Source organism: Vombatus ursinus, unplaced genomic scaffold (genome assembly GCF_900497805.2).
Source record: "Vombatus ursinus unplaced genomic scaffold, bare-nosed wombat genome assembly UNPS02014945.1, whole genome shotgun sequence".
Classification (NCBI taxonomy): Eukaryota; Metazoa; Chordata; class Mammalia; order Diprotodontia; family Vombatidae; genus Vombatus; species Vombatus ursinus.
Window position 1 is genome coordinate 2086981 of NW_020954723.1, and position 25667 is coordinate 2112647.

General features: G+C 38.9%; 1 protein-coding gene across 2 annotated transcripts in view; it reads left to right on the forward strand.

The window, feature by feature from the left end:
• The first annotated feature begins 11032 nt into the window (after positions 1-11032).
• Positions 11033-25667, forward strand: part of LOC114030196 (mitogen-activated protein kinase kinase kinase 9) — a 113780-nt gene continuing 99145 nt past the window's right edge. For both annotated transcript variants that reach the window (XM_027844977.1, XM_027844978.1), the window contains exons 1-2: positions 11033-11465; positions 21421-21834. In XM_027844977.1, the coding sequence (XP_027700778.1) occupies positions 11033-11465; positions 21421-21834 (847 nt within the window). The remainder of the gene's footprint in view (positions 11466-21420; positions 21835-25667) is intronic.

A 25667-nucleotide genomic window follows, 5' to 3' on the forward strand; every position in this document is an offset into this window, starting at 1 on the left:
CATTGGCTTAATCTTTACAGAGGCTTTAATTTACTGATTAGGTTGGATTCTTTTTTTATACAGACTACCCCTAGGTATGCAACCTAGAGAGTTACACAGGTCTCTAGGCAGTTGTTACAAATAAGTGTGTTCCACTGGTCACAACCTGGCTGAGCACATTATATATAAGAAATTCTTATGGTTGGGTTCAAACAGAGGTCTTTATTGCCACTGAAACCAAGAGAACTCCTTTGTCCACCTTGTGTTTCTGTATGAAGTCTCCTACAATGATCTTCTGATTATTCATATCATCTGAGGAATAAAAAAAGGAAGATGTAAGACCAGTAAACATGTTTGCTTCTATAATGGAGACCATCCTGATCAAAGTCTAAATGGAAAAGAGATTTTTCTATAGATGATGAAGTCCTACAAATCTTCCTGTTTGCAGATGCCATTGTGTTGATTCCATTAAGTTCTGGAAAATTGCAGATCCTACTAAATGAGATCCATGATCACTCAAAAAATGTTTGGCTTAACTATCCATACAATGTTATCCAAATGGATGAATAATGCTTATTATACAAATAATGATACATAGTTCGATGGATACCCCATAGAGCTTGTCTATCAGTACATATATCTTGGACAGACACCAGAGATGTACAATGAACTAAGCCTAAAACTGAACAGGAAGAAGAGAGAGTTAGATTGCTCTGGGGATTATCTTTGGGGATAGTACTAAAGTATTATCAATGATGCCCAAACTTCTCCCTAAACAAAAACTCTTCATTTCTAGTAATGCATTTTTTTCTGTATTCCTAGAAGAATTAAAATTGTGAGTCATCCAAAGGGCAATGGTGATGATTACCAGTTATGATTTCCATGCAAAGACCAGTATCTAGCTATTTACTAGGAAATACAGGCCTCCCCAGGCATCTTGCCATTTTCCATATCACTACTCTCTCGTGCCCTGCCTGAAAAAAATCACCCTCCAGATCTACTCTCCAAACATCTTGCTATCCCTCCTTAGAGGAATTAATCCACTCAGCATTGGTTCTCTATCTGGAGCTGAACTGTCTTGATTAGTGAGTGAATAACTATAAACTCATTTAACCCATATACCTAGCTGTACAAAGACCATGTTTAACATTCCATTCAGGTGTACATAAGGAAAACCAGGCCTACCTGGATATTTTGTCATTTATCTTGCTAGCAATAACAGTAATATAGTCAATACCAACATTGTTATCAGGGGACACATGACAGTTGACTGATTTATAATGCCACTTGCAATCCCTATGACTTTTCCATACCAAAACTCCCTTCTCTAGCCATCACTCTACTATATATCTTGCCCCCTCTATTAGAATATACATATCATAATACATAATAAATAATATTTATAATAATAAATGCAATATAAAATATATTGTAGTCTGCCTGCCAAGACAAACCCAGGAACAAAAATTGAACAAAATTGTAAAACATTTTTCACACAAATAAAGTCAGATCTAAACAATTGGAGAAATACTAATTGCTAATGGGTAGGCCAAAGCAATATAATAAAAATGATAATTCTACCTAAATTAATTTACTTATTCAGTACCATATCAATGAAATTACCCCAAAATTATTTTATAGAACTAGGAAAAATAATAACACAAAAGGTCAAGAATATCAGAAGAATCAACAAAAAAAATTGTGAAGTAAGATAGCCTAATCATATAAGATCTCAAGCTGTATTATAAAGCAGTAATCATTAAAATAATCTGGTGCTAAGAAACAGAATGGTGGATTAATGGAATAGATTAGGTACACAATACACAGTAGTAAATAATCATAATAATCAAGTGTTTGACAAACCCAAAGATCTAAGATTTCGCTATTTGACAAAAATTGCTGGGAAAACTGGAAAGCGGTTTGGCAGAAACTAGGCATAGATCAACATCTCACACTGTATACTAAGATAAGGTCAAAATGGGTACATGATTTAGACATAAAGGGTGATGTCATAAGCAAATTAGGAGAGCATAGATGATTTTATCTGTCATATTTATGGATAAAGAATTTATGAACAAACAAGAACTAGAGAGCATTATGCAATGCAAAATATTTATAGCAGTTCTTTTTGTGGTGGCAAAGAATTAGAAATTGAGGAGATGCCTATTAATCAGCGAATGGCTAAACAAGTTGTGGTATGTGATTGATTGTGATGGATTACTATTGTGCTATAAGAAATGATGAGCAGAAACTTTTGGAAAAACCTGGGAAGATTTACATGAACTGATACAAAGTGAAATGAGCAGAACATGTAAAACATGTTCAAATATTATGCTTTGATGTGTATTCAGACTCCATCAGTGAAACATACTTCTTAAACTTTTTTTATTGTTGTTGTTGTTGATTTTGGTCTGCCTTTTCTTTTGCAACATGGCTGATATGGAAATGTTTTGCATGATTGCACATGTGTAGTCTCTATCAAATTGCTTGCCTTCTCAAAGAGATGGGAGGGGAGGGAGGGAGAGAATTTAGAACTCAAAATTGAAAAAAAAGAATGTCAAAAATTTTTACATGTAACTGAGAAAAAAATTAAATGGGAATAAAAAAATGTAAGATTTTTTTGTATGCTACAGATCACATCCCTAGAAGATGATTAACAAATTCATTCATCCATTCATAAAAAATTTCATCAAAAAGGCTTATTCAGTAGTCAAGTAGTAAGAAAAAGGGATAACAGATAGACATCCTATAGACTGCACTAGAATCCATTTAACATTAAGAAATTTAGAAAAATACCAGCACATTGGGTGAACTCTATTTCTCAGATTTATGGGAGAACATAGGCAGGAGTCATAAAGGATGATAAACTGTTTATGTGCTCTGAACTGCATTGCTGGAGGAAGTACCTACATTAATGAGATCAATGAAGAGGAAAGAGTGCCGGATTTGGAGTCAAAGATCCTTGATACAAGTCCTGGTTCTACAACATACCTGGACGACCTTGCAGAAATCACTTAACCTCTTTGGGTCTTAGTTTCCTCATTTTTAAAATGAGGGGGTCAAAATAGATAACCTTTAGGAGTCCTTCTAGCTATGAATCCATGAATCTGTGATCCTAAATTCTAAAGTATTTGTGACATTAGTTTCCTCTTTTGTAAAATGAGGATAATACCTACCTCCCAGAGTTATGAGAATAAAATGAGATGTTTGTAAAGCACTTGGTAAACCTTAAAATGGTATGTAAATGCTAGATATTATTATTGTTAACATCGTTTATACTGTTTAACTTTTCATGTATTTAGTCCTTCACTTAGCTCCTTGAGACAGCCTCATTCATTCATTTATTCAATCATTCATTTAGTTATTCAGTTATCAAGTAGCTTTTGTTATTCAGTCAGTTTTGGTTGTGTCCAACTTTCTGTGACCCCATTTGGGATTTTCTTGGCAAAGATATTGAAGTGGTTTGCCATTTCCTTCTTCAGTTCATTTTTACAGATAAGGAACTGAGGCAATCAGGGTTAAGTGACTTGCCCAGGGTCACCCAGCTAGTAAGTGTCTGAGGCCACATTTGAACTCAAGAAGATGAGTCTTCCTGACTCCAGGCTTGGGGATTCTATCCAATGCACCACCTAGCGCCTTGATTAAATAGCCACTATGTTCAAAGCACTGAGCTAGTCACTGGAGTTACAAAGACAAAAATAAAACAGTCCCTACTCTCAAAAAGCTTACCTTCTACTGAGGAGAAAATACGACACACCTGGGTAAGTCAATATAAAATATATACAAATGTGTGTGTGTGTGTGTGTGTGTGTGTATGTGTGTGTGTGTGTGTGTGTGTAACTAAGAACTGACAGGAACAGGAAAGGTTCATGTAGGAAATTGTACTTGAGAGGTATAACCAAAGTAATAGAGAAGGTATAAACAGAAAAAAGAAGAGGGCCCCAGAGCAGTGCCTTGGGATATACCCATGCAGAGGAAGTAGGACATAGATAATGATAAAAAAGAAAAAGAGATAGAGGAGGATCACTTTCACCTAGAGAGTTCAGCAAAATACTCTTCATAATATGAGCCTAACAAATGCTGACTGATTGGTTGATCAATTAATTAAATAATTTTTTTTTTAATATCAAGGGTCTCAAAGAAAGTATGGTCTAGCCATGGAGAACTATAGTTCTTCATCCTGGCTATGGAAACAACTAAGTGACTGGTTTCAAAATGAATACTGAATATTCACTGACAATAGAGCTTATGTTGCAGCATCAGGGATTTAAATTAGATATGGAAGGAAAAAAATTCCTACCAAGATAACTATCTTAAACATTGGTTTGGGTTACTGGGGAAGGATGTGGTATCATTTCTCTAGAAACTTTTAAAGATAGGAAACATTCTGGAAGACAGTGTAGTGGGTCAGGGCATTGAGCTATAGATAGGAGACCTGTGTTAGAGTTAACTGTTTATATTTGGTTCTAATCCAGACTCAGCTTTGCTACTGGTCAACTGTGTGACCTTAGGCAAGTATCATCACTTCTTTAGTCCTCAGTTTTCTCATCTCAAAAACCAAGGGGTTGGACATCACCCCTTCTCTCTCTAAAATTCAATGGTTCTATTCTCCTATACCCTGAATGATTTAGATTTGGTCTTGAATTAAGACTGCATGACATCTCAAGGCATTTTGCAGTCTTATGCCTGTGTATTGAAAATTTATAATAATTTTTAACTATATATTTAAAAGCAAATTGTACATAATAGGCTTGCAGTTTCATGTGCAATTATCTTTTTTATTGTACTTTTATGGAAATGCTTGTTTTATTCCATAAATTAAAAATAAAATACATCTTAATAGTTTTTTGGGGGGGGTGTTAGACAATGGCAATTAAGTGACTTGCCCAGGGTCACACAGCTAGTAAGCATTATGTGTCTGAGGCTGGATTTGAACTCTGGTCCTCCTGAATCCAGGGCCAGTGTTCTATCTACTGCACCACCTAGCTGCCCCACATTTTAATAGTTTTTGAAAAGCTTTATGGATGCCTTTTTTTTAAAAAAAGTCATTTTTTTTTATTATGCCCCACCTCATTTCTTCCCTTTGTAACAAAGAAAAACATTTAAGTGAAACTGGTAAAATGACTTCCTCAGATAGCATATGCAACACTCCTTTTCCCCATCTGTCTGCTGAGGGAGGGAGTTTGATTTAATTCAATTCGAACTGCATTTAATAAGCAATAATTTGCAAGGTACTGTTCTAGGCTCTGGGCATACAAAGACAAGAACAAAATATTTCCCTGTGGGATCAAGGTTTGTTACAGCATTTAATCTGAAAATTTTTTCATTTTTGAGGGTGTCTTTTAAAAATCAGTATTCAAGATGAACAATATTCAGGATTCGGTAAAGTGAAAAAAACACTATCTCTGGAGTCAGAGACCCTGGATTCAAATCAGTCATATGCTGGTAGATATTTAACAACCAGTTCTCTATGGGACCTCACACACTTTAAAATTTAATCTGCATTATTTACTTTTTCTCATCAATTTCTTAAAACTGGACAATCAACAAGACAGTAAGTCAAGCCCTGATTTGTAGCTTTTGCTGATTTTTGAGGTGTAAATGCTCACATAGAAGATTGAATAATCTGTGATCAGGTCTGGCTGGCCCACATCACTGGTTCAAAAGCTGCCTCTGATGCCTAGGTGTAGACAGAAGAGTAGATATTCTGACCAGGTGTTTTCACTTAAGATCTGCAATTTTCTCACTGCCTCATAGCTGCTCCAAAAGGTTGCCGTGAAGATCAAATGATGATGAAGGCAAAGTACTTTGCAAGCCTTAAAGTGTTATATGCATATCAGCTATGATAATTATTAGAACACTAGTGAATCTCGAAATATTAAAGACATTTTTTATTGAAGTCTATGCTACTATTATATCACAAAGGCAAGTTGGGGGTATAGTCTCATACCTTATTTGCATATATAAAAACATTGTACATTAAAATGTGAACAAATAATTAAACAGTTTGGGGTGATGTAGCACTAGCTTATGAACTATACTAGAAGCTTGGGCAGCCTTAAAAGAAAAAGCTCATTTGTTTTGATTCTTTACCATCTGTTAATGTAGGTAGCAGTGATCCACAGTGCAACTGATCCAAAAGAAAAAGCTCAAGAGTAGGAGGGAAAGTAGTAGGGCAAATCACGATCCAGAATGATAACCATCACTTTTGATTTCCCTATCCCAATTAATCCCACAGCAAACTGGGTTTTAAATATTTCTTCTTTATAGCTCTATAGGAAAGATGGGGACCAAGTTACTGGACTGCATCATTCAGTTCAATATAAGTAACAATTTCATATCAGTTAGGGTCATTCCAAAGTAGTCTATTTGCAGTGGTGAATTCAATGCAATTCAACAAACATTCATTAACCATATATTCTGTGCAAGGCACTTGAGATATAAAGGCAAAAAGGAAAAACACTAGAGTTGTTCAAGAAGAGACTGAGTAACTATTTGTCTCAGTGGTTGTGAGGGCAGCTACGTGATAGAGTAGATGGACATCTAAGTCTGGAGTCAGGAAGATCTGAGTTCAAATAATACCTCAGATACTTCCTAACTGTGTGACTCTGCCTCTATTTTTTCAAATGTAAAATGGGGATAATAACAGCACTTTCTCACAGGGTTGTTGTGAGGATCAAATGAGATAATATTTGTAAAGGGCACATAGTAGGCACTATATAAACGCTTATTCCCTTTCCTGCCTCAATTTGAACTTTACTTCCTGTTTTTTAATAGTCTTGAATCTATAGTTGGCCAATTCAACAATGCACCATCCTCTGCCCTTGAACCTTTTACCATCTGTTCTTTTCCTGCTAATCACAAACCTGAGTCAACCTCATGTCTGTTTTAGTATAACGGTATTATGGTTAAAAGGAGGCTAGGTGGCACAGAGGATAAAGCACTGGGCTTGGAATCAAGAAGACCCATCTTCCTGAGTTCACATCTGGTCTCAGATACTTACTAGCTGGGTGACCCTGGGCAAATCACTTCACCCTGTTTGCTTCAGTTCCTCATCTATAAAATGAGCTAGAGAAAGAAACGGCAAACCACTCCAGTATCTTTGCCAGAGCACAAAAGGACCTCAACACCACCTATCCTCTCCACATTTTAAATGAGAAAAGTTGTGATTTGCCAACTCTGAACAGTATCATATTGTCTTTCCCATTCCTACTCCTAAGCTCACCAATGCTGCTGGAGCAATTTCCCTGCAAATCTGTGCTAATAAGTGTTTCAGGACAGAATTCAAACTCGGGTCTTTTTGACTCCAAGGTCCATACTCTATCCACTGTGCCACCTGAATTCCTCCATGTTGTTTTAGTATGACACACCAAATCCTGCAGGCTTCCTTGGTCCTCTCCCAGACCTGAGGCAGCAGCAGTAAGGGAGGGGATTGTTTCAGTTATAAAGGAGACACAGATTCTGGTTCTTTCTTCTTTCAACCCTCCAGGTGGCATTATCTAACTTCCTGGGAGGACTGGCCCTTCTTCACTATGTTACATAGTGATTGAGCCCATATAGTAGCTAGAATAGGGGAACTCAACTAGATAAACTTGTTCCTGCTTTGTATTTCTGCTTTGTATTTCCTTTTTTGAGTGGGTGACCAAACATTGTGAAGATGAACATGTTTAGACTTAGTGACCACTTTAATGAGTTCAAAAGGTTTGGAGATACTGGCTCTTCAGTTGGTGCTGACCACACTTCAGAAAGATTCTCTTACATGTACTCTAGCCCTCTTAAAGATGACTATTCCCAGGAATTAATAGTAGTTATTATTTTAAATAGAAATGTATTATTTTAAATATAAATATTCTATTTTAAATATAAACATTATTTGAAATACAATTTTAAAAACATAACTATATTTTAAATATAAATATTTACATGTTAAATATAAATATTTTAAGTATAAACATTATTTTAAATACAAATAATTTATTTTAAGCATTTATATAGTGCTTTAAAGTTTCCCAAATTGCTTTAGAAATATTTCATTTTATTAATGCAATAACCCTGGAAAGTAAGTTTTATTATTATACCTATTTTACAAATGAAGAAACCGAGGAAGACAGGGGTCAAGTGATTTGTTCAGAATCACACAACTAGTGTCTGAGGCAAGATTTGAACTTAGTTCTTCCTGGCTTCAATGATAAACCCTGCCTATCTTGCCAGAAAATATAGGCTTTGAGGGAAACAGCAGAGGAGAGGTTAAATCCAAAATTCCTAATCAGCTGTCCTGTAAACTGCTTCATGTTGAATGGTTTTAAGTATCAGTCTTCTGTCAGAGTATAACAATAATTAGGATATTTACTTAGTTTGTTGTGTCTGTCAAATGTGTACTTGTGAGTGTTCTGTGTTTAGCATCCACTTCGTGTATAGAATATACATAGTTGTCCCTTACAAACCAAAACTTTATCCTTAAGTATTTTGTCCTGGTATATAATGAGCTGGAGTATAAGAAAAGAGAGTCTAACCCTTCTCATACATGCACACATACATTATGTACATATACAGACACATATATGCATATTTATATATATACAGTCATGCATGTATACATGCATCTTTTTGGCATTTAAAGTCCTTCATAGCCTGTCTCCTTCCTACTTTTCCAGTCTTCCAGCAACGCTAGCCTTCTTGCTCTTCTTCTCACACAAAACTCCATTTCCTGACCATGCCTAATTGTTTCTCATGCTTGCAATCTTCTCTCTTCTCACCTCTACCTCCTTCCTTCCCTGGCTTACTTCAAGACCTTCTGCCGGAGCCCTTTAGGGCAGCTAGGTGGCTCAGTGGATAGAACACTGGGCTTCAAACTAAGAAAACTCATCTTCCTGAGTTCAAATCTGGCCTCAGACACTTACTACCTGTGTGACCCTGGACAAGTCACTTAACCCTATTTGCCTCAGTTTCCTCATCTGTAAAATGAGCTGGAGAAGGAAACGGCAAATCACTCCAGTATCTTTGCCAAGAAAACCCCAAATGGGGTCATGAAGAGTCAGAAATAATTGGACAACAACAGGAGGCCTTTCCTGATCATCGTCCCCCTATACTGCACTACTAGTGGTTTCCCTATGAGACAACCCTCTATTTGTACTGTATGTATGTTGTACATGTTGACTCTGGAATTACAGTGTGAACTCCTGGAAGGCAGGGACTGTACTTTTGCCTTCCTTTGTACTCCCAGGACTTAGCACAATTCTTGGGACATAGTAAGTGTTTGTTACATGCTTATTGACTGACTGGCTGACTAGGGACAGTGCACCAGTTCTTAATGTTAGATGTACATAACTTATAATTCCTGTGTATTAGGTTTTAGATTTCTGAGGCATGGACTACGATATTTTTCATCTTTGTATCCCAGTCCCTAACTAATATATGTGTGTCAAATTAAGCTGAATTGAAATAGTTGATCTGAGGACTGTTCTAATTCCAAATTCCCATGATTTTATGATTCTTCCTCCACTACTAAAAATTCAAATAGGTATTGGCAGATATTACTTTGTAGACCAACCAAATGATAACCATTAAAATGATGAAACTTGGCTGTTCAGCAATAATCCAAGAAATAAGTCCCACAGAGAACAGGAAACAGAAAAAAAAACCCAAAGATTTAAGGAATGGAGGATTTCAGCAGGGTTGTAGTAGAATTCATCCTAATTGGTGTCCTTTGTAAGCCCGAGTATTTTCTTTTCTCCATTTAAAATGATTATTCTGAGAAGAGGTCTATAGGCTTCACCAGACTGCCAAAGGGGTCCATGACACCAAAAAGGTTAAGAAACTCTGCCTACCAAGCACCAAGGGCTGGTCTGCAGATGAGAAAGTTATAGAGACAAGGTAACGTATAAAAAAATGTTAGACAAATGTAGATTATTTTTACCCTCATCATACAGCAAGCGTTGAAAGTCTGAGGAGAGGAGGAAGTAAATCCAAATGCAAAAATGGTATGGAGGAAAAGAGTCTTCCCACGTGGAGTGGAACCCTTGCCTAGCGCATCTCGAGAAAGCCAAAGCTTTAGGTGAGGTTCAAGAAAGGTTCTGCTTCAATTGCTTGCAAACAAAGAAACAGCTCTTTCCTTCAGGTTTCTTACTAAATCTGAATGGAGGGTGGATTATTACCTATCAGAACACACCCTTCTCTCCTAGCCTATCCAATGAAATTTGAGTTCTCCTCACTTGAGGAAGACAGTACGTTCACGGTTAATCGACAGGTGCTCCTCACCAATGGTTGAATCTGCCACCGGCCAATGGGCTAGAGGAAAGGGTTGATCCATGGGTTTGAGAATGAGAAACCAGAGCGGGAGGGGGGCGGGGGGGCGGAGACTCTCCTGCGGAGGAGGCGTGCTTGTCATTAGGGATGGAGAGTAGATGGGAGGGGAGCAGTTGAGGGGAGGGTAGTGGGGGGGGGAAGGATATGTCCAATCAGAACTAGGGTAACCTGTGGACCCAGGATCTCCATGGCCAATGGCGAGGGAAGCTGGCAAAACCCAGGGGTTGGGGGTGGGGCAGGAGTCCCCGCCCGCCACCCGGTCCTCCATCCCCGCCCCAGTTAGTCCGCAGGGTTGGGCGGGGCGGAGCGGGTGTCAGGTGGTCCTGGGCGTGCAGCCTAGGCTAGGAAGACAGGACGAAAGGGGTGGGGAGGGGAGTAGGGAGAAGAGAGGACGGAGGCGCCGGGAGCGGCTCTGGGCAGCAGACCTGGGAACGCTGGCTTCATGAACGGGTTATCCCCAACCCCGTACCCCTCCCACCCCACCACCCCTGTGTGGTGGAGGTAGAACAGGAGGGAAGGGGGGGATCCGGCCCGGCCCCCATGCTCCACTGAGGGTTCTTCGGGCCGGGACACCTCGAGGGCTTCTCGCTCCACATCCCCTACCCCGGCCCCCGGTCCTCCCCTATTCCGCCACCTTCCACCCTACCTGCAGCCGCCGCTGCCTTCGGGGGAGGGGTCCCCCAGCTTCTGCGGAGCCGCATGAACAATAGGCAGCGGCGGCTCCTGCGCTCCATGGATCTCCCGCTCCATGGATCCCTCCCGCGCGCTTCTCGGCTGCCTGGCGAGCGCTGCTGCTGCCGCCCCGCCCGGGGAGGATGGAGCCGGGGCCGGGGGCGAGGAGGAGGAGGAGGAGGAAGAGGAGGAGGGGGCGGCGGCGGCGGCGGCAGCGGCAGTGGCAGTGGCAGCAGCAGAGGAGCTGGGCGCCGAGCCACCACTGCCCTTCTGGACCGCGGTGTTCGACTACGAGGCTGCGGGAGAGGACGAGCTGACCCTGCGGCTGGGCGATGTGGTGCAAGTGCTGTCCAAGGACTCGCAGGTGTCCGGCGACGAGGGCTGGTGGACTGGGCAGCTCAATCAGCGGGTGGGCATCTTCCCCAGCAACTACGTGACCCCTCGGAGCGCCTTCTCCAGCCGCTGCCAGCCCGGTGGGGAAGACCCCAGCTGCTACCCAGCCATCCACTGTAAGGGCAAGGCGGGCCAGGAGGTGCAGAGGGGAGGGGCCTGGCTCAAGTGGGGGAACTGGGGCAGGAAAGTTGCTGGGGGGGGGTACCCATGGGAAAGCGGGCAGCTGGTGCGCGCTTGCGCCGGGTGCAGGGGCTTGGTAGTGCCATAGATAAGATCTACGGTGCGCAGGCCGATCCTCGAATCCTAGGCTTTGGGCCTTTTCAGTTTTGATGGGACTACCGTCTACTGTGACTTACCCTCACGAAGTCAAGTCCTAGCTCAGGGAGCCCCTTCACCCTTTACTGTGCAGGCGGGTAATAGTAGGCTCATAACGACTGGGTATTTCTAAGAGCAACGTTAACAGGTTATCTGTTACCCCACTCCTTTTACAGATACTAAGGATCCGTGAAAAGTGACTTGCCTAAGGTCACACAGCTACTAACAGAGCCAGTGCTCTTTTCATTACATCAATACTGTGAGGATCTTAGTCATCAGATCCACTAACCCTCCACTCCTCCCCCACCCTGCATAGGCTTTGCTGAAAGGAAGATTGGGGAGTCCAAGACAGGGCTGGGTTGAAAAGTTCATTGAACCCCAGATTTCCTCAAAGCTGAAATTTCTGTGAAATATTGTATAGTTTTCTTGGCTCATCTCTACACCAAGGAAGCTTATGGTTAGGGGCCTCACTGGGTGAATGATGTCCCAAGAAGTGGTGAGTTGGGAGAGGGAAAAGGTATCTGAAGTACAAAGTTCACTGCTTAAATTCCAGTTCTTTAACTCACCTGCTGTTTGTTTTTTTTTTTAACCTGTTGTTTAAAGAACCTTTAGAAATATTTCTTGCTCTCTCTTCCTACAGTGGTCTTAAAACTAGTTTTTAACTATGACAGATCATGATCAATAGTATTTTTGTCACTGTCTTGAATCTCTCAATGATCCTCAATCCTTACCCACATCTGATAAGTAAATCTCATCAAACTCCAAGGACATAAATTACCACAGGAATCAGTCAATGCTAAAAAAAGCAAGCAGAAAGCAAAAAATGACAAGATTTTTAAAAATCTGAAATGCTCCTTTGTATGCTTAGACTTTCTTGGAAAGATAGTAAGAGGACCCGGCTTCAAATATCACCTCTGGTACTTATTACCTTGGCGGTTTTGGGCAAGTCACTTAATCTTCTGGGCCATCAGCTTCCTTATTTGTAAAGAAAAAAATGACGGAGTTGGATTGGATGACATTTAAAGTACCTTCAAGTTCTAAACCTATGATACCAAGTATTGAATATTTTTACTTCTTACTAACATTTATGCCATATTTCATATCCCAGTTGACCTTTAAAATAAAAGGAAAACACAGGTTCTTAGCAAGAATGTTGTTTTCAGTACTTAAAAATTCAGTGTTTAACTTAATCTCTATTGTGAAACTACTCTCTGCTCTTGACTTGTAACTTATTTCCACAAAAGTAGTTTAGAACAAAACCAGAAATCTTTCTTTCTCTTCTTCTTTTTGCCCCCAATTTGGGATCCTCCACAGTTCTAACCATGCTTTCCATTGCTTTATTGAATTTAAAACTGCATATGGCTACATGTTGATCTTTATAATTTTTGGATTCTGAAAAGAACTCTTGTGAATGATGTCCAGGTACTAAGTCCATCGAACTAAAAGTCTAAAAATTCAGCTGAGTGCTCTCAGATGTAGTTAGTGGCAAATATGGTAGTATGGCAGAGAAAGAGGTGAATGGGCATGTTGGATGACCCTGGTCATTTTAGTGACTAAGTTAAGTCAGAGTCTGATGTTTTCTGCCAATGAAGCCTTTGATCTTTATTCATTGGGTCCACCTAAAATTAGGGTTGAGAGAACTTAGCACCCAACATAATGCCTGACTCATAGCAGTTTATCTAATTGGATTGCACATAAGCTCTTGATAAAAGTATGTTGAATTGAGTATTTAGTAGATACTGAAAAGTTCACTTTTCCTCAGTGTCTTCCATTCCATGGCTTCTGAAATATGTTGCAGTGGTCTGGACTGGGTGTATATGAAGATAAAAATGATCCTGAGCTCTATGAACCATGTAGATTGACATTGTCCCATTTTAGAAAAGAGCTTTTCCTCTACTAAGAAAAGTCAAATTTGGGTCTTATAAGATTCCCCCAGGGTAGAACTGATTGAGCTTCAGTAGTGAAGGAAAGACAGGAAATAGAATAATTCTCATAACATTCACAAAGGTGGAAAGAACTGACTTTGTTCAATGGACCTTGAGTAATGTTGCTGGATGGAAGTGATACCTTTTGGAGACTAAAGTCATCTAGTACCAGACAAGATCCCTGTGAATTCTTTTCTTTGGTCCTTATCCTAGTTCTGGAGATTGCCAGCAAGTGTACTTTTTGTCTTTTAGACGTTATCAGTTCCACCAGCTGTCTAGGTGGTATTTAGTATTTATTTAGTATTTAGCATTATACTTTTAGTGTTATATAAAATTATATACATTTAGTATTATATAGAAAATAAAAATGGGCATCTTTGTCACCAGAGACCTGGAGTGGGATAGAACTACTAATAATTCTTTCCTTGAACTATCTACCCAGCCCCTCAGGATTTCTTCTGGGTGTTTTGTGATTGAGCTCTACAAACATCGTATATAGGATCTTAAAGAACGTGATGTGAAGGACTATATATTTTAGTTTTAAATGTTGGTGTTTTAAAATGAAATTTTCTCATCATTAAACTCTATTCAAATATGGATGACAAGAATTCCCCTAGTTTTGTTCCACCAAAAAATTCAATTCAGCAAACATCTGTTCAATACCTACTTCCTGCAAAAGCACTGTGTCAGTTCCTCGAGATAGAAAGACAAAAAAACAACAGTTCTTGCCCTTAAGGGGCTTATGTTTGACTAGGGGATACAACATGGGTATGATTAAATACAAAGTATACATAAACTAATACAAATAATTTCAAGAAGGAGAGAGTACTTATGACCAGAGAGATGAGGAAAGGTCTTGTGTGGCAACTAAACTGTGCTTTGAAGGAAAGCAGGGGTTGTGAGAGACTGAGGTGAGGAGGAATGGCAGTCCGGCCATGGGAGCCACTTGTGCAAATGCACAGAGGGAGGGGATGAAATATATATGGGAAACATGTATATATGTACATATCATGTGTAGGAAACAGCTAGCTAGCAGGGCAGTTTGACTGAAGGAGAATCTGGAGAGGGGAATAATATGAAATAACACTGGATAAGGAGGGTTTTGTGTACTTGACTGAGGAATTTTATATTTTTTCCAGAAACAATAGGGAGACATTGAGGTTTATTGAGTAGGGGTGTTACATGATCAAATCTGAATTTTAAGAATATTTAGCAGATGTGTAAAGATGGTTTGGAGAGAGAAGACACTAGAGGTAGAAAGATCAATTTTTAGGGAGCTATTGCTGATAATTAGGAGGCTATTGATAATATCATCTTACACCAGTATATCACTTTTAACTTTATGGAGTATGCCCACATCAATTACTTCATATATAATAGGATAAACTTTTATTTTAATTGTAGTTAGCATAAGTGATAGAGTTTGGCTCCCAATAAGGTTGACATATATAACTCAGGAGCTTTTCAATGTTCTTTCTCATTCTTTTTTTTTTTTTTTTTTGGCTAGGCAGTGGGGCTAAGTGACTTGCCCAGGGTCACACAGCTAGTAAGTGTTATGTGTCTGAGGCCGGATTTGAACTCAGGTCCTCCTGACTCCAAGGCTGGAGCTCTGTCTATCCACTGCGCCACCTAGCTGGCCCCTTTCTCATTCTTAAGGGTAAAAAAAAACAACCCTTTGTTTATATTGTATTTTATTGGGTGGTATAGTCTGGTGGGCTAAATTTTTTTTTTCTGTCAAGAAGTGCTTTTATTTTTCTTTCACACAGAGCATATATCATGTTTATTTAGTAATTTACACTTTCATTACTTATGAGCATCCTTAGCCATTTCTTTGTAGAACAGGAAAATTCTGGAGAATCTGCAGCTCACTTGCTCTGAGCATGCAGAAATGTGCTTATATTATTGCACATGATCTGAGGGGTGACCCTGAAGTGGAACAAATATGGTTTTTGTTTTATGAAAGGTTACTGAGCTGCAGCTTGTACTGAAAACTTCATGACCTGATTCCTGTTTAAAACCAGCACTAAACTTTTACAGGAGCAGAGAATAAAGGTTAGTTTCACAGATGAATAAGCCATAGTCCCCAAGAAAAAGAAACACCAGGGTAGTGTCTTCTCAGAAAAGTCATTCATCAGTATTATTATTTTCTATATAGCTCTCGTCTTTTACCAAGACATCAGTCTCAAAGCTAATACAGGTTATATATACTGTTTGATAAAGTATGAAACCAGAAACTAAGGTTTTATGTTGTAACCAAAGAGGTCATTACCATATTTTCCCATGTGGCCGTCTTTCTTTTCCTTCCAGTGATGGAACCAGAGGAGCTGTTCCTTCAGAACCATGAGTTCAGTATCATCAGGCTGTAGATTAGGAGCTGAAAGGGTCCTCAGAAGTCATCTAGTCCAGATCTTTCATTTTACAGATGATGGACCTGAGACCCAGGAAAGTTAAATTACTTCTCTACACAGGTAGTAAGTGTCAGAGGCCAGATATGATTCTGAGTGATCTGACTCCAAAGTTCTTTCTCTGGGGATGGATAGTATTTTTCGTCATAAATCCTTCAGAGTTGTCTTGGATCATTGCATTGCTGAGAATAGCTAAGTCGTTCACAGCTGATCATCTTACAATATTGCTGTTACTTTGTACACAGTACATTTCACTTTGCATCAGCCCATGCAAATTTTTTCTGGTTTTTCTGAGAGCATCTTGCTCATGATTTCTTATGGTACAATATTATTATGTCATAATCACTTACCACAACTTGTTCCTCCATTCCCTAATTGATAGGCATTCCCTCAGTTTCCAATTCTTTGCCCCTAGAAAGGAGCTGCTATAAATATTTTTGTACATATAGGTCCTTTTACTTTTTGTTTTTTTAATCTCTTTTGGGATATGGACGTAATAGTGGTATTGCTAGGGTATGCATGTTTTTATAGTCCTTTGGGCACAATTCCAAATTGCCCTACAGAATGGTTGAATCAGTTCACAACTCCTCGAACAGGGCATTAATGATTGTTGGTAAATCTAAAGACAACAGTTTCCAGTTGAATGAAGATGTTAGAACCCAGACTGCAAAGGGTTAAGGAGTGAGTAAAAAATGGAAGCTGGGAGTCTAGATAACTTTTTCTAGGGTTGGCTTAGAAAAGGAGAGATATAGAACTATAGTTTAAACAGATGGTAGAGTCTAGTGAAGGTTGTTTAAGGATGGGGGAGATGTGTGCATGTTTGAGGACAGTAGAGAAATAATCAGTAGATTGTAAAAGGTTGAAGATTTAACAGAGAAATAATGAATGAGGTTGCATTATGTTGAAGAAGATGAGAAGACATGAGATCAAATGCACATGTGGGAAAGTTGGAAGCCCACTTCACATTGGACTTGAGGAATGGAAGAGAGAGTAGAGGATGATATCAAGGGGTTTTGAGAAGAGGGAACTTATGTAGAATGGCCTCAGTTTTCTCAGTAAAGTAAGAGTCATAGTCCTCAGCTGAGAGAAGGGGCAAGGCTAGGTGTGGGAGGTCCGAGGAGAGAAGATTTGGAATAACTTCTGTGGGGAGTGAGATAGGGGCTCAATTAGGAAGGAATAAAAAGCCTGTCTTTCTGTAGTGAGGGCCAGTTGAAGCTAGATAACATGAATTTATAATGTGCTTAGTCAGTAAGGATTAAGAAAAGGCCAATAGGTGTCTTTTCCTTTTTTTTTTTTCTTAATACGGTTAGGAACTTTTAAGCATTCATCTCTTTTTTCTACAAGGCATACTATCTTTGCTAAATGCGGAAAATGTCACCCAACTTTATTTTAAGAGTGGTTTTTGCATAAACTGCCAATTGTATGGCAAAATGAAGATGAAAGGAAAGCAATGGTAGGACATAAGAGCTATACCTTAAACAAGGAAAATGATTTATAAACAATCTTTGAAAATCATTAGCATTTGGAACAAAAGAGAAGATGGTCCCAAATGAACACTAAAGACCTGACTGAGAGATTGACCGGAAGGGAATAATGTAGATATGTAGGTCATCTGTTAAGTGGTCCAGGAATAATTTTGAATTTTATCCTTAAGTTTTTTCAAGAGATTTTGTATCTGATCTTTGCATTTATTTTTGTAAGTCTCAATCTATTTATTGGTTGTCCTTGCAGAGTTGACTTCACTGATTTTCTAATATAGGAAACTTCTAGGATGACTAGGAAGAGCATAGATTTAGAACTCGAAGGGACCTGTAAGATCATCTGATCCAATTCACTTCTTTTATTTCCAAGGAAATTGAGACTGAGAAATGTCAAGTGACTCCCAGAAGTTCACCAAGGTGCTAAGTGTCAGAGTTAGGACTCAAACCCAGGTTTTCTGACTCCAAATACAATGTTCTTTACACTATCCTGACGGTATTTTATAAACTGTAAAGCATAATGGAAAAGCGAACGATTGTTCTTTTCTTAACCTTTGACTTTCTGTGTAGTGCATGGCAAATATGACTCTCACCTCAGATTTCCCTATATGAGTTTTATTGTGCCAGCATTTTATTTACAAATCTTTTTAGAGATAATAGGGTTACTGTGAAGAAGAAGAAGAAGATAATAGTGGTGGTGGTGATTTTATCAATATATGATATATACATGTGTGCATGTATATATTTACATATGTACATATGACAGTTTGCAAAGTATTTTATACAGTTTCATTGAACCTCACAACAACTCTGTAAGTTAGGTACTGCAGGTATTATTCCCATTTTACTGATGAGAATATTCAGTCAGAGAGATTAAGTGACTTGTCCAGGGTCACACAATAAGGATGTGTCAGAAGCAGAAGTTGAAACCAGATCTTCCTGACTATCCATAATGCCATGCTGCTTTTCATTTGATCTCCTCAAGAGCCCTGTGAGATAAGTGCTGTTGTTGTCCCCAGTTTGTAGATAAGGAGAGATTTGGTAACTTGCCTAGGATCACTCAACTAGTAACTATCTAAGGTAAATTTTAATTCAGGTCTTTGTTCCTGGTTCCAAATCTTAGGCCCTATCCACTATGCCACCTAGAGGCAAAGTCCTTTTCTGTTCTAAATCTATAAACTCATTAATTATCCTGGGGACCACAAAATTAACAAATTCAACTCTATGAGGGCAAGCAATAAGTCAGGACTTTTTATAATTAAGTAGAAGTTCCTTTGTATTATTCCATTTCCTTGTGATTCTCTTAGACATAAATGTTGTGTAATATATATAAGATTGTGTATTAAAGTTTTAGTTGGCCCCTTCAACTACCAGCTGTGTAACACCATTGCTTTGCAGCAGCTTGGTAAATAATCACATCAGCCACTCACTAAGAGAGAAGAACTGCCTAGGCAGCAACAGAGCAAGAAAATTATGCTGATTCCATTCATTTGATTGTCCACAAACCCACCATGGAGGAACATGAGCTAGATTTAAAAGCCATCTGTGGCTCTTAGGATATCTGTATGTATGTATGCATGTATATGTATATGTATATGTATATTTGTATATGTGCACATGTGTGCATATGTGTATATGTGTATATATGCACACATGTATATATGAATATTTATGTATATGCGTGTATATGGGGAGAGAGATATTGAGCACACTGTTTTACAAGGACTTGTATTAAGTGAGGCTCAAATGAAACAAAACAGGTAGGCCCTCTCTCCTTGCCTCCCCCTCTTAGATTCCCTAGCTTCTTCAAGACATTGTTCAGGTGTTATCTCCCATGTTTTATAAAGTTTAAATCGTTAGAAATGTGTTAGTGTCATCATCGTCATCATCATCATCATCATCATCATCATGGTTGTATGCACTTATTTATATGTACATGTTGTTTTCCTTGGCAAAATCTAAACTCCTTGAGAGTTTTGCTTTTGCCTTTATATCTCCAGTGCCTACAAAATGCTTGTTGATATATTGATTGGTTTGACACTCAATATGTCTTAAACAGAACTCATTACTGCCTCCCTTTCAATGTAGTGGATAAAGAGTTTGCCTTGGATTCAAGAAGTCTTAGGTTCAATTCTGCTTCTGACACCTATTGCCTATCTGTCCCTGGTCAAGTCATTTAACCCTTTAATGATAGAATCAACTCTTTAGACTATGAATGGTAGATCTGCTTTGGTAGAGGGAGTGTCCTCATTTGCGATTTCCCTACATCAATGAAATCATAGATCTAACCTCTATCACCATTACCTACCCATTCCCTCACCCTACCTCAGATTCATTTCTTTTCCAGATTTTCCTGTTTCTATCGAGGACATCACCATCCTTTCAGATGCCTCAGAATCTTCCTCAACTCTTCCCTCTCTTTACCCTCAATGCCCAGTTGTCAAATCTTGCCAGTCCTACTTTCACAACAGCATCTCACATCTGTTTCTGAGCTATCATGATAGCTCAGGCCCTCATCGCCACTCTAGGGAACTGTTACAAACACCTTCCTAGTTGTCTCTTGGGCTTCCATTCTTTCTTTTCTCTTTCTTGTGGTCTTTCCTAAATTCGTGTCTGACCATGTTGCTTACCTGTGCAGTACCTTTCTATTGCCTCTTGGATAAAATATACACTCCTCAGCTTGATATTTATTTATATATTTGTTGAGAAAATTAAAAAAAATTTTTTTCCCCAATTACATGTAAAGACAATTTTTAACCTTTTTAAAATTTTGAGCTCCACATTTCTTCCCTCCTTCCCTCATCTCCCCTCTCCCTGAGATGGTAACCAATTTGATATAGGTTATACATGTGCAATCATGCAAAACATATTTCCATGTTAGTCATGTTGTGAAAAGAGACAAAGACAAAAAAACCCACAAAAAATTAAGGAATGTGAAAAATACTATGCTTTCATTCTTCAGTCTGACATTTAAAGCTCGTTGTCGTATGGCTCCAGTTTACCTTTTCAAGCATATTACACATTATTTCCATTCATAAAGTTTATATTTCAACTACATGCCAATCCCCAAACTCAACGTTACACCCCTCACCTTTCTTTCTTTGCACAGGCTGTCACTGATTCCTGAAGAGCCCTCTCTCCTTGTCCCTTCCCCCTCTTAGTATCCCTGGCTTCCATCTCCTGCGAAAAACCTTTTCTCAACCTCTTAACTGTTAGTCCTTTCTCTCTCCTTCTAAAATTATCAGTATATACATCCATTTACATGTAGTATCCCTTCCTTTCCTCTCCCCCCCGCCCAGTAGAAAAGAATCTCCTTAAGGGCAAGAGTAGTAGTTGTTTTTTTAATTTGTTATGTCCCCAGCATGTAGAACAATATTTTGCAAATGATTAGTAAAAGTTTGTTGGCTTTTATGAATATAAGCTATGTTATTGCTCCTCCCTTTCCCACCCCCAATTTGTCTCGTTTGAAGCCTGAGTGCATCCTTTATGTGTAATTACTGTGTATTTTTTCCCTTTAAAAAAAAAATCTCACTTTGAGGGTAGAGCTTACATGGAAACCACCAACTTTAGTTCATGCTCTCAGCTCTGCACAGCCATTATAATTCATCCAAAATGAAGCTGATGGTGTCATGGCCTCAGAAAAAAAACTGTGTTTTTAAAGGAGAATCAGTGCGGAAATGTGGTTCTTGTGAAGTCTAGGGCTGTGTTGAATAGATGGCGTTATTAGCACAGGTTGTTGCTGGCGTGTGATTTCTTGTATTAAATTTTAGACTTGCCCTTGCTCCTTTTCTCTTTGTTGATACTTGTTAAAATGACCAATCACAGTAAAAATCTCCATGTCAGATTTCCATGATTAAATTCAGTGGTCTCTGTGTATTGATGTTTAAATGATTTATTCCAGAATGGTTTTGACATAATGCCTCTGTACTCTTTCTTCTTCTTGCCCAGTATTAGAGATTGACTTTGCAGAGCTGACCCTGGAGGAGATCATTGGCATTGGGGGTTTTGGAAAAGTGTATCGAGCTTTTTGGGCTGGAGAAGAAGTTGCTGTGAAAGCTGCCCGCCACGACCCTGATGAGGACATCAGCCAGACAATAGAGAATGTTCGTCAGGAAGCCAAACTCTTTGCCATGCTAAAGCACCCGAACATCATTGCTCTGAGAGGGGTTTGCCTGAAAGAACCCAATCTTTGTTTGATCATGGAATTTGCACGTGGAGGGTCCTTAAATCGAGTGTTATCAGGAAAAAGAATCCCTCCCGACATATTAGTGAACTGGGCTGTGCAGATTGCCAGGGGGATGAATTACCTGCATGACGAAGCAATTGTCCCCATCATCCATCGGGACCTCAAATCCAGCAACAGTGAGTCTGGTGGAAGGGTGGGTGGAAGGAAGTACATGGAACCGAGTGATAGCCATGGCTAGAATGGATTCTGAGCGTATTTGTGATGAAATTGCATGCAGAAAACAGTCTATCTGAGTGAGTGTGGGGTGGTTTGGATACCAGGGAAGAATAGAGCACATATGGAAATGGAACACATACCATACATGATTGGTATTTGGTAGTTATGTTGTATTATGCATATAGTATTATCAAATTCTCTTTGTTACTTTAGATTTCTTTTTCTGTGGATCATTATTTAAAATAGATATTTATGAATTTGTTTACATACTTCCCAACAGGGACTAGGCATGTTATCTAAACCACCTAGGACCTAGCATGGAGCTTTGCACATAACAGGCATTTAATAAATGCTGGTTGAATGAATCCATTCTTGTGTGTTTGTAACTTTAAGGAAGTTGAAGTGTCCAGTAATGCATACTTGGGCAATTTTAGTAGCCTATAGATATTATGTGTTGTCGTAACTACCTGGAGAGTATCTGGCAGATAACCCGAAGATACTGTAACTTTGTAAAACAGTAAGAATTGACACGTTGAAATAGCAAAATGAGTGTTAATTTTGACTTACATGGTACATTGTATGTAGCTGGTATTAACTTTTTGGTGAGCTTCTAAAACATGTTACTCTTTCCTTTGGGATCCTGGCTAGATGAATTCAAGATTGGGAATGCCCTTCTGTTGGGATTTATGCTCTCTGTTCTCAAATTCATTTATATATAACACTTTCCTCAGAACAATACTGGAAGGTAGATATCTCCAAATTGAATCTGTGGGATCATGGGATCATAGAATTAGAGTTGGAAGGGACCATGGAAGATGTCTAGTTCAACCCCCTCATTTTACACATGAGAAACTGAGGCCAGGAGGGGTAAGTGATTTACCCAGCATTGCTCAGCTACTAGAGTTTTGAGGTAAGATTTGAACCAAGAGCTTTCTGATTCCAAGTTCATCACTCTACCCACTACACCATGCAATTCAGAAGAAAAGACCATGATGTGTTTCCTTTGTCAAGAGGGAGTTGATCATTTTTCAGGGAGTTGACCCCCGCAGGTTTCCTCTTTAGAATACAACTGCTTTGATTATATCCAGAATTTGAAGTCCAAAAATCATTTTAGAAGATTTATTTCCTATTAATGTTGGCATTGTTGAGATACTTTCTTTTATTCCCTGATAATATCAGAAATATGAAAAGTAGTGAAATTAGAAGATGAAGCAGTAATTTAATTCATGAGTAGTAAAAGCAGTTTTCCTCTTTTTTCTATCGGGATGCCAGTGGTTTCTTTACACTTTTGTGGAGTTACCTGAGAAATTACATTTTTCAAATTCTTGGGAGATCAATTGAAAATTGCCACAGAGATCTTTATAAAACCCCAATGCCTTGTTTTCAGATGAGACAAGGAGAGAGACTTCTGTCTGACACCTCTGGTTATCAATGTTATATATAGTTGAAGAACTGAGTTTTAAATGTTTTACTCTCTCTTTCACCTTTGTTTGGTGGTGAGATGTTGGACAAGTCCTCTGACCTCCCTGTGCCTCAGTTGTCCCATTTAAAAGGTCAGATAGTAATATGTGCCTCCCAAGGGGATTTTAATAATTAAGAATTTGCCCTTTGGATGTTTTAAGATCTCTGGAATTAAGGCATAATTGGAAGCTATAAATATAAGGTATAATTATTATGAGATTTATGCTTAGGAACCTAGGCTATTGTAAAGATGAAATCACCCTGTGGGTGGTTCCATTCTTCTTCAGCAACTGCGAGAATCCTGCTACTTTTCTTTCAGCCAGGAGACTTCTCACACTTAGAGCTAAAATTCTCACTTTGTCCTTTGAGTGCCCGATGAATCTGAGAATTGCTATTTGAGAAAACATTAAGCTTCAGAGAAGTTGTACTGCAGTGTAATATAATAGTGGGCAGAAATTCAAAGCTTTGCTTAAAAAGTCCTGCTGGATTGATTTTTAAAAAGATGTCACTTAGATTTTTTTAAATTTTATTTAGTTTTATTTATCTGATTGATCAATAATGTCAAGGCCCACAAAACTCCATAGTCAGGGTTGTTGTTTGGGGCATTTGGTGGCATTGGTGGGTGGGGAGGAATTAGGCTCTTATCTCAGAATTCAGCATGGAACTTGAAAAAAGCCATTAGTATCATGCCAAGCTGTACTGGTTGGTTTACTCTTTTAGAAAGTGTAGGTTAATTCTTCATCAATCATATTTTTCCCTTGCCTGCATCTTCTTTGTTCTTTGTAGACTTAAGGGAATTTATTTCTTTCCTTCAGTTTTGTTGGAAATCTGAGAGGCTCTGGTCAATGTAATTTGGGGCATCCCTTCAGGAATCTTGTTTGTTCCAATTGCGCAAGTGATTAGGGGTTAAGTATGTGTTTTGGGAAGGATTAGAGGAGGTTATTGGTAAATATGCATACACTCTACAGATTTACTAAATGTAATGGCCTTACCCTCTGATTCCTTTAGCATCAACATAAAAAAAAAAAAAACTTCTGGTATTTGCTGTTAGTACAACGTGCTTTGCATTTGCTATTCTGCAACTATAGGATATCTTAATTTAGCCTCTGAGATCTGTATCAAGAGGCATAAAGGTTCAGAAAAATAAGTAGCGACTAAAATCCACAGTCTTGGGCCCAGGTGAATTTTCTAATGGTACACGCACACCACTGTGACTGGTTTACCTGGCTCTGTGGAACTGCCTATCTTAAGTCTCTTAGTGACTTGTTTTTTAAAGTCTAGTTTGACTTTGAATCTCTGTGTCTACCCAATTAGTACTGACGAGACAGCTATGTGTTTCTTAGGTATGCTAAGGAAACACTGAAATATAGTAGAAAAACTCTTTTGTTATTATGGGTGTTAGTGAATATAGGAATTCAGGAGGTGGTAGTGGTAGTGGTAGTAGAAGTTCTAATACCAGTTATATTCCATATTTATTTTGTGCATTAGAGCTTATAACATGCTTTCTTTACAAAATCCCTGTTAAAGAGGTATTGTGAGTATTGATATCCCATTTTATAGATGAATAAACTGAGGGTGAAAGCATTGTAGTGACTTGTTTGGTCACTAAGCTAACAACTCAAAATCAGTGATTTTAATGTCAGCACTTTGATTAGAGCTTAATTCTTCTGGCTCCAAGATCATTATTGTTTCCATAGTATTATAATGCCTTGCAACTCTAAAGGATGGTGGATATTCTTAGGGGCCATCAGGTTTTTTCTCTTTCAGATGGATAGAGTGCTAGAATTTGAATGAGATTTTCCTGGGTTTGAATCCTGCCTCAGATACCTCCTAGCTATGTGTATGGGGACTTGTTCTTCTAAGCCTCTTCTGCTTTGACATCTCAGAGAAATAGTGATCCAGGACATCCTTCTTTTCTCTATCACTCAGAATGTTTCCCAGTCATTTACCTGATAGCTCACTTTATTCTTATCAGCTAGCTCAGAATCTGTTTTTTAGGTTGTTGTGTTTTTGTCTTTTGTTCTCTAAGAGAACCCCAGAGAGGAGAAGGAGGTGAAGGAGATGAGAGGGACAGGGAGAGGGGGAAGGAGGGGGAGAGGAAGAAGGAGAGAAGAGGGAGAAAGAGAGGAGAGGGGGAGGGAGATAATATAACTGAAACAGAGAGATGAAATTAGCTAACTCAAAATGTTAGTGGATCCCTTCTTACTGCTCTAAGCTTTCTGACTACACTGGGTATTCTTAACTTTTTATGTGGCCCAGACCCCTGTGTGGGTCTGGTGTGAAGCCCAAAGACCCTTTCTCAGAATCATATTTTTCTTTCTCTCTTTATTCT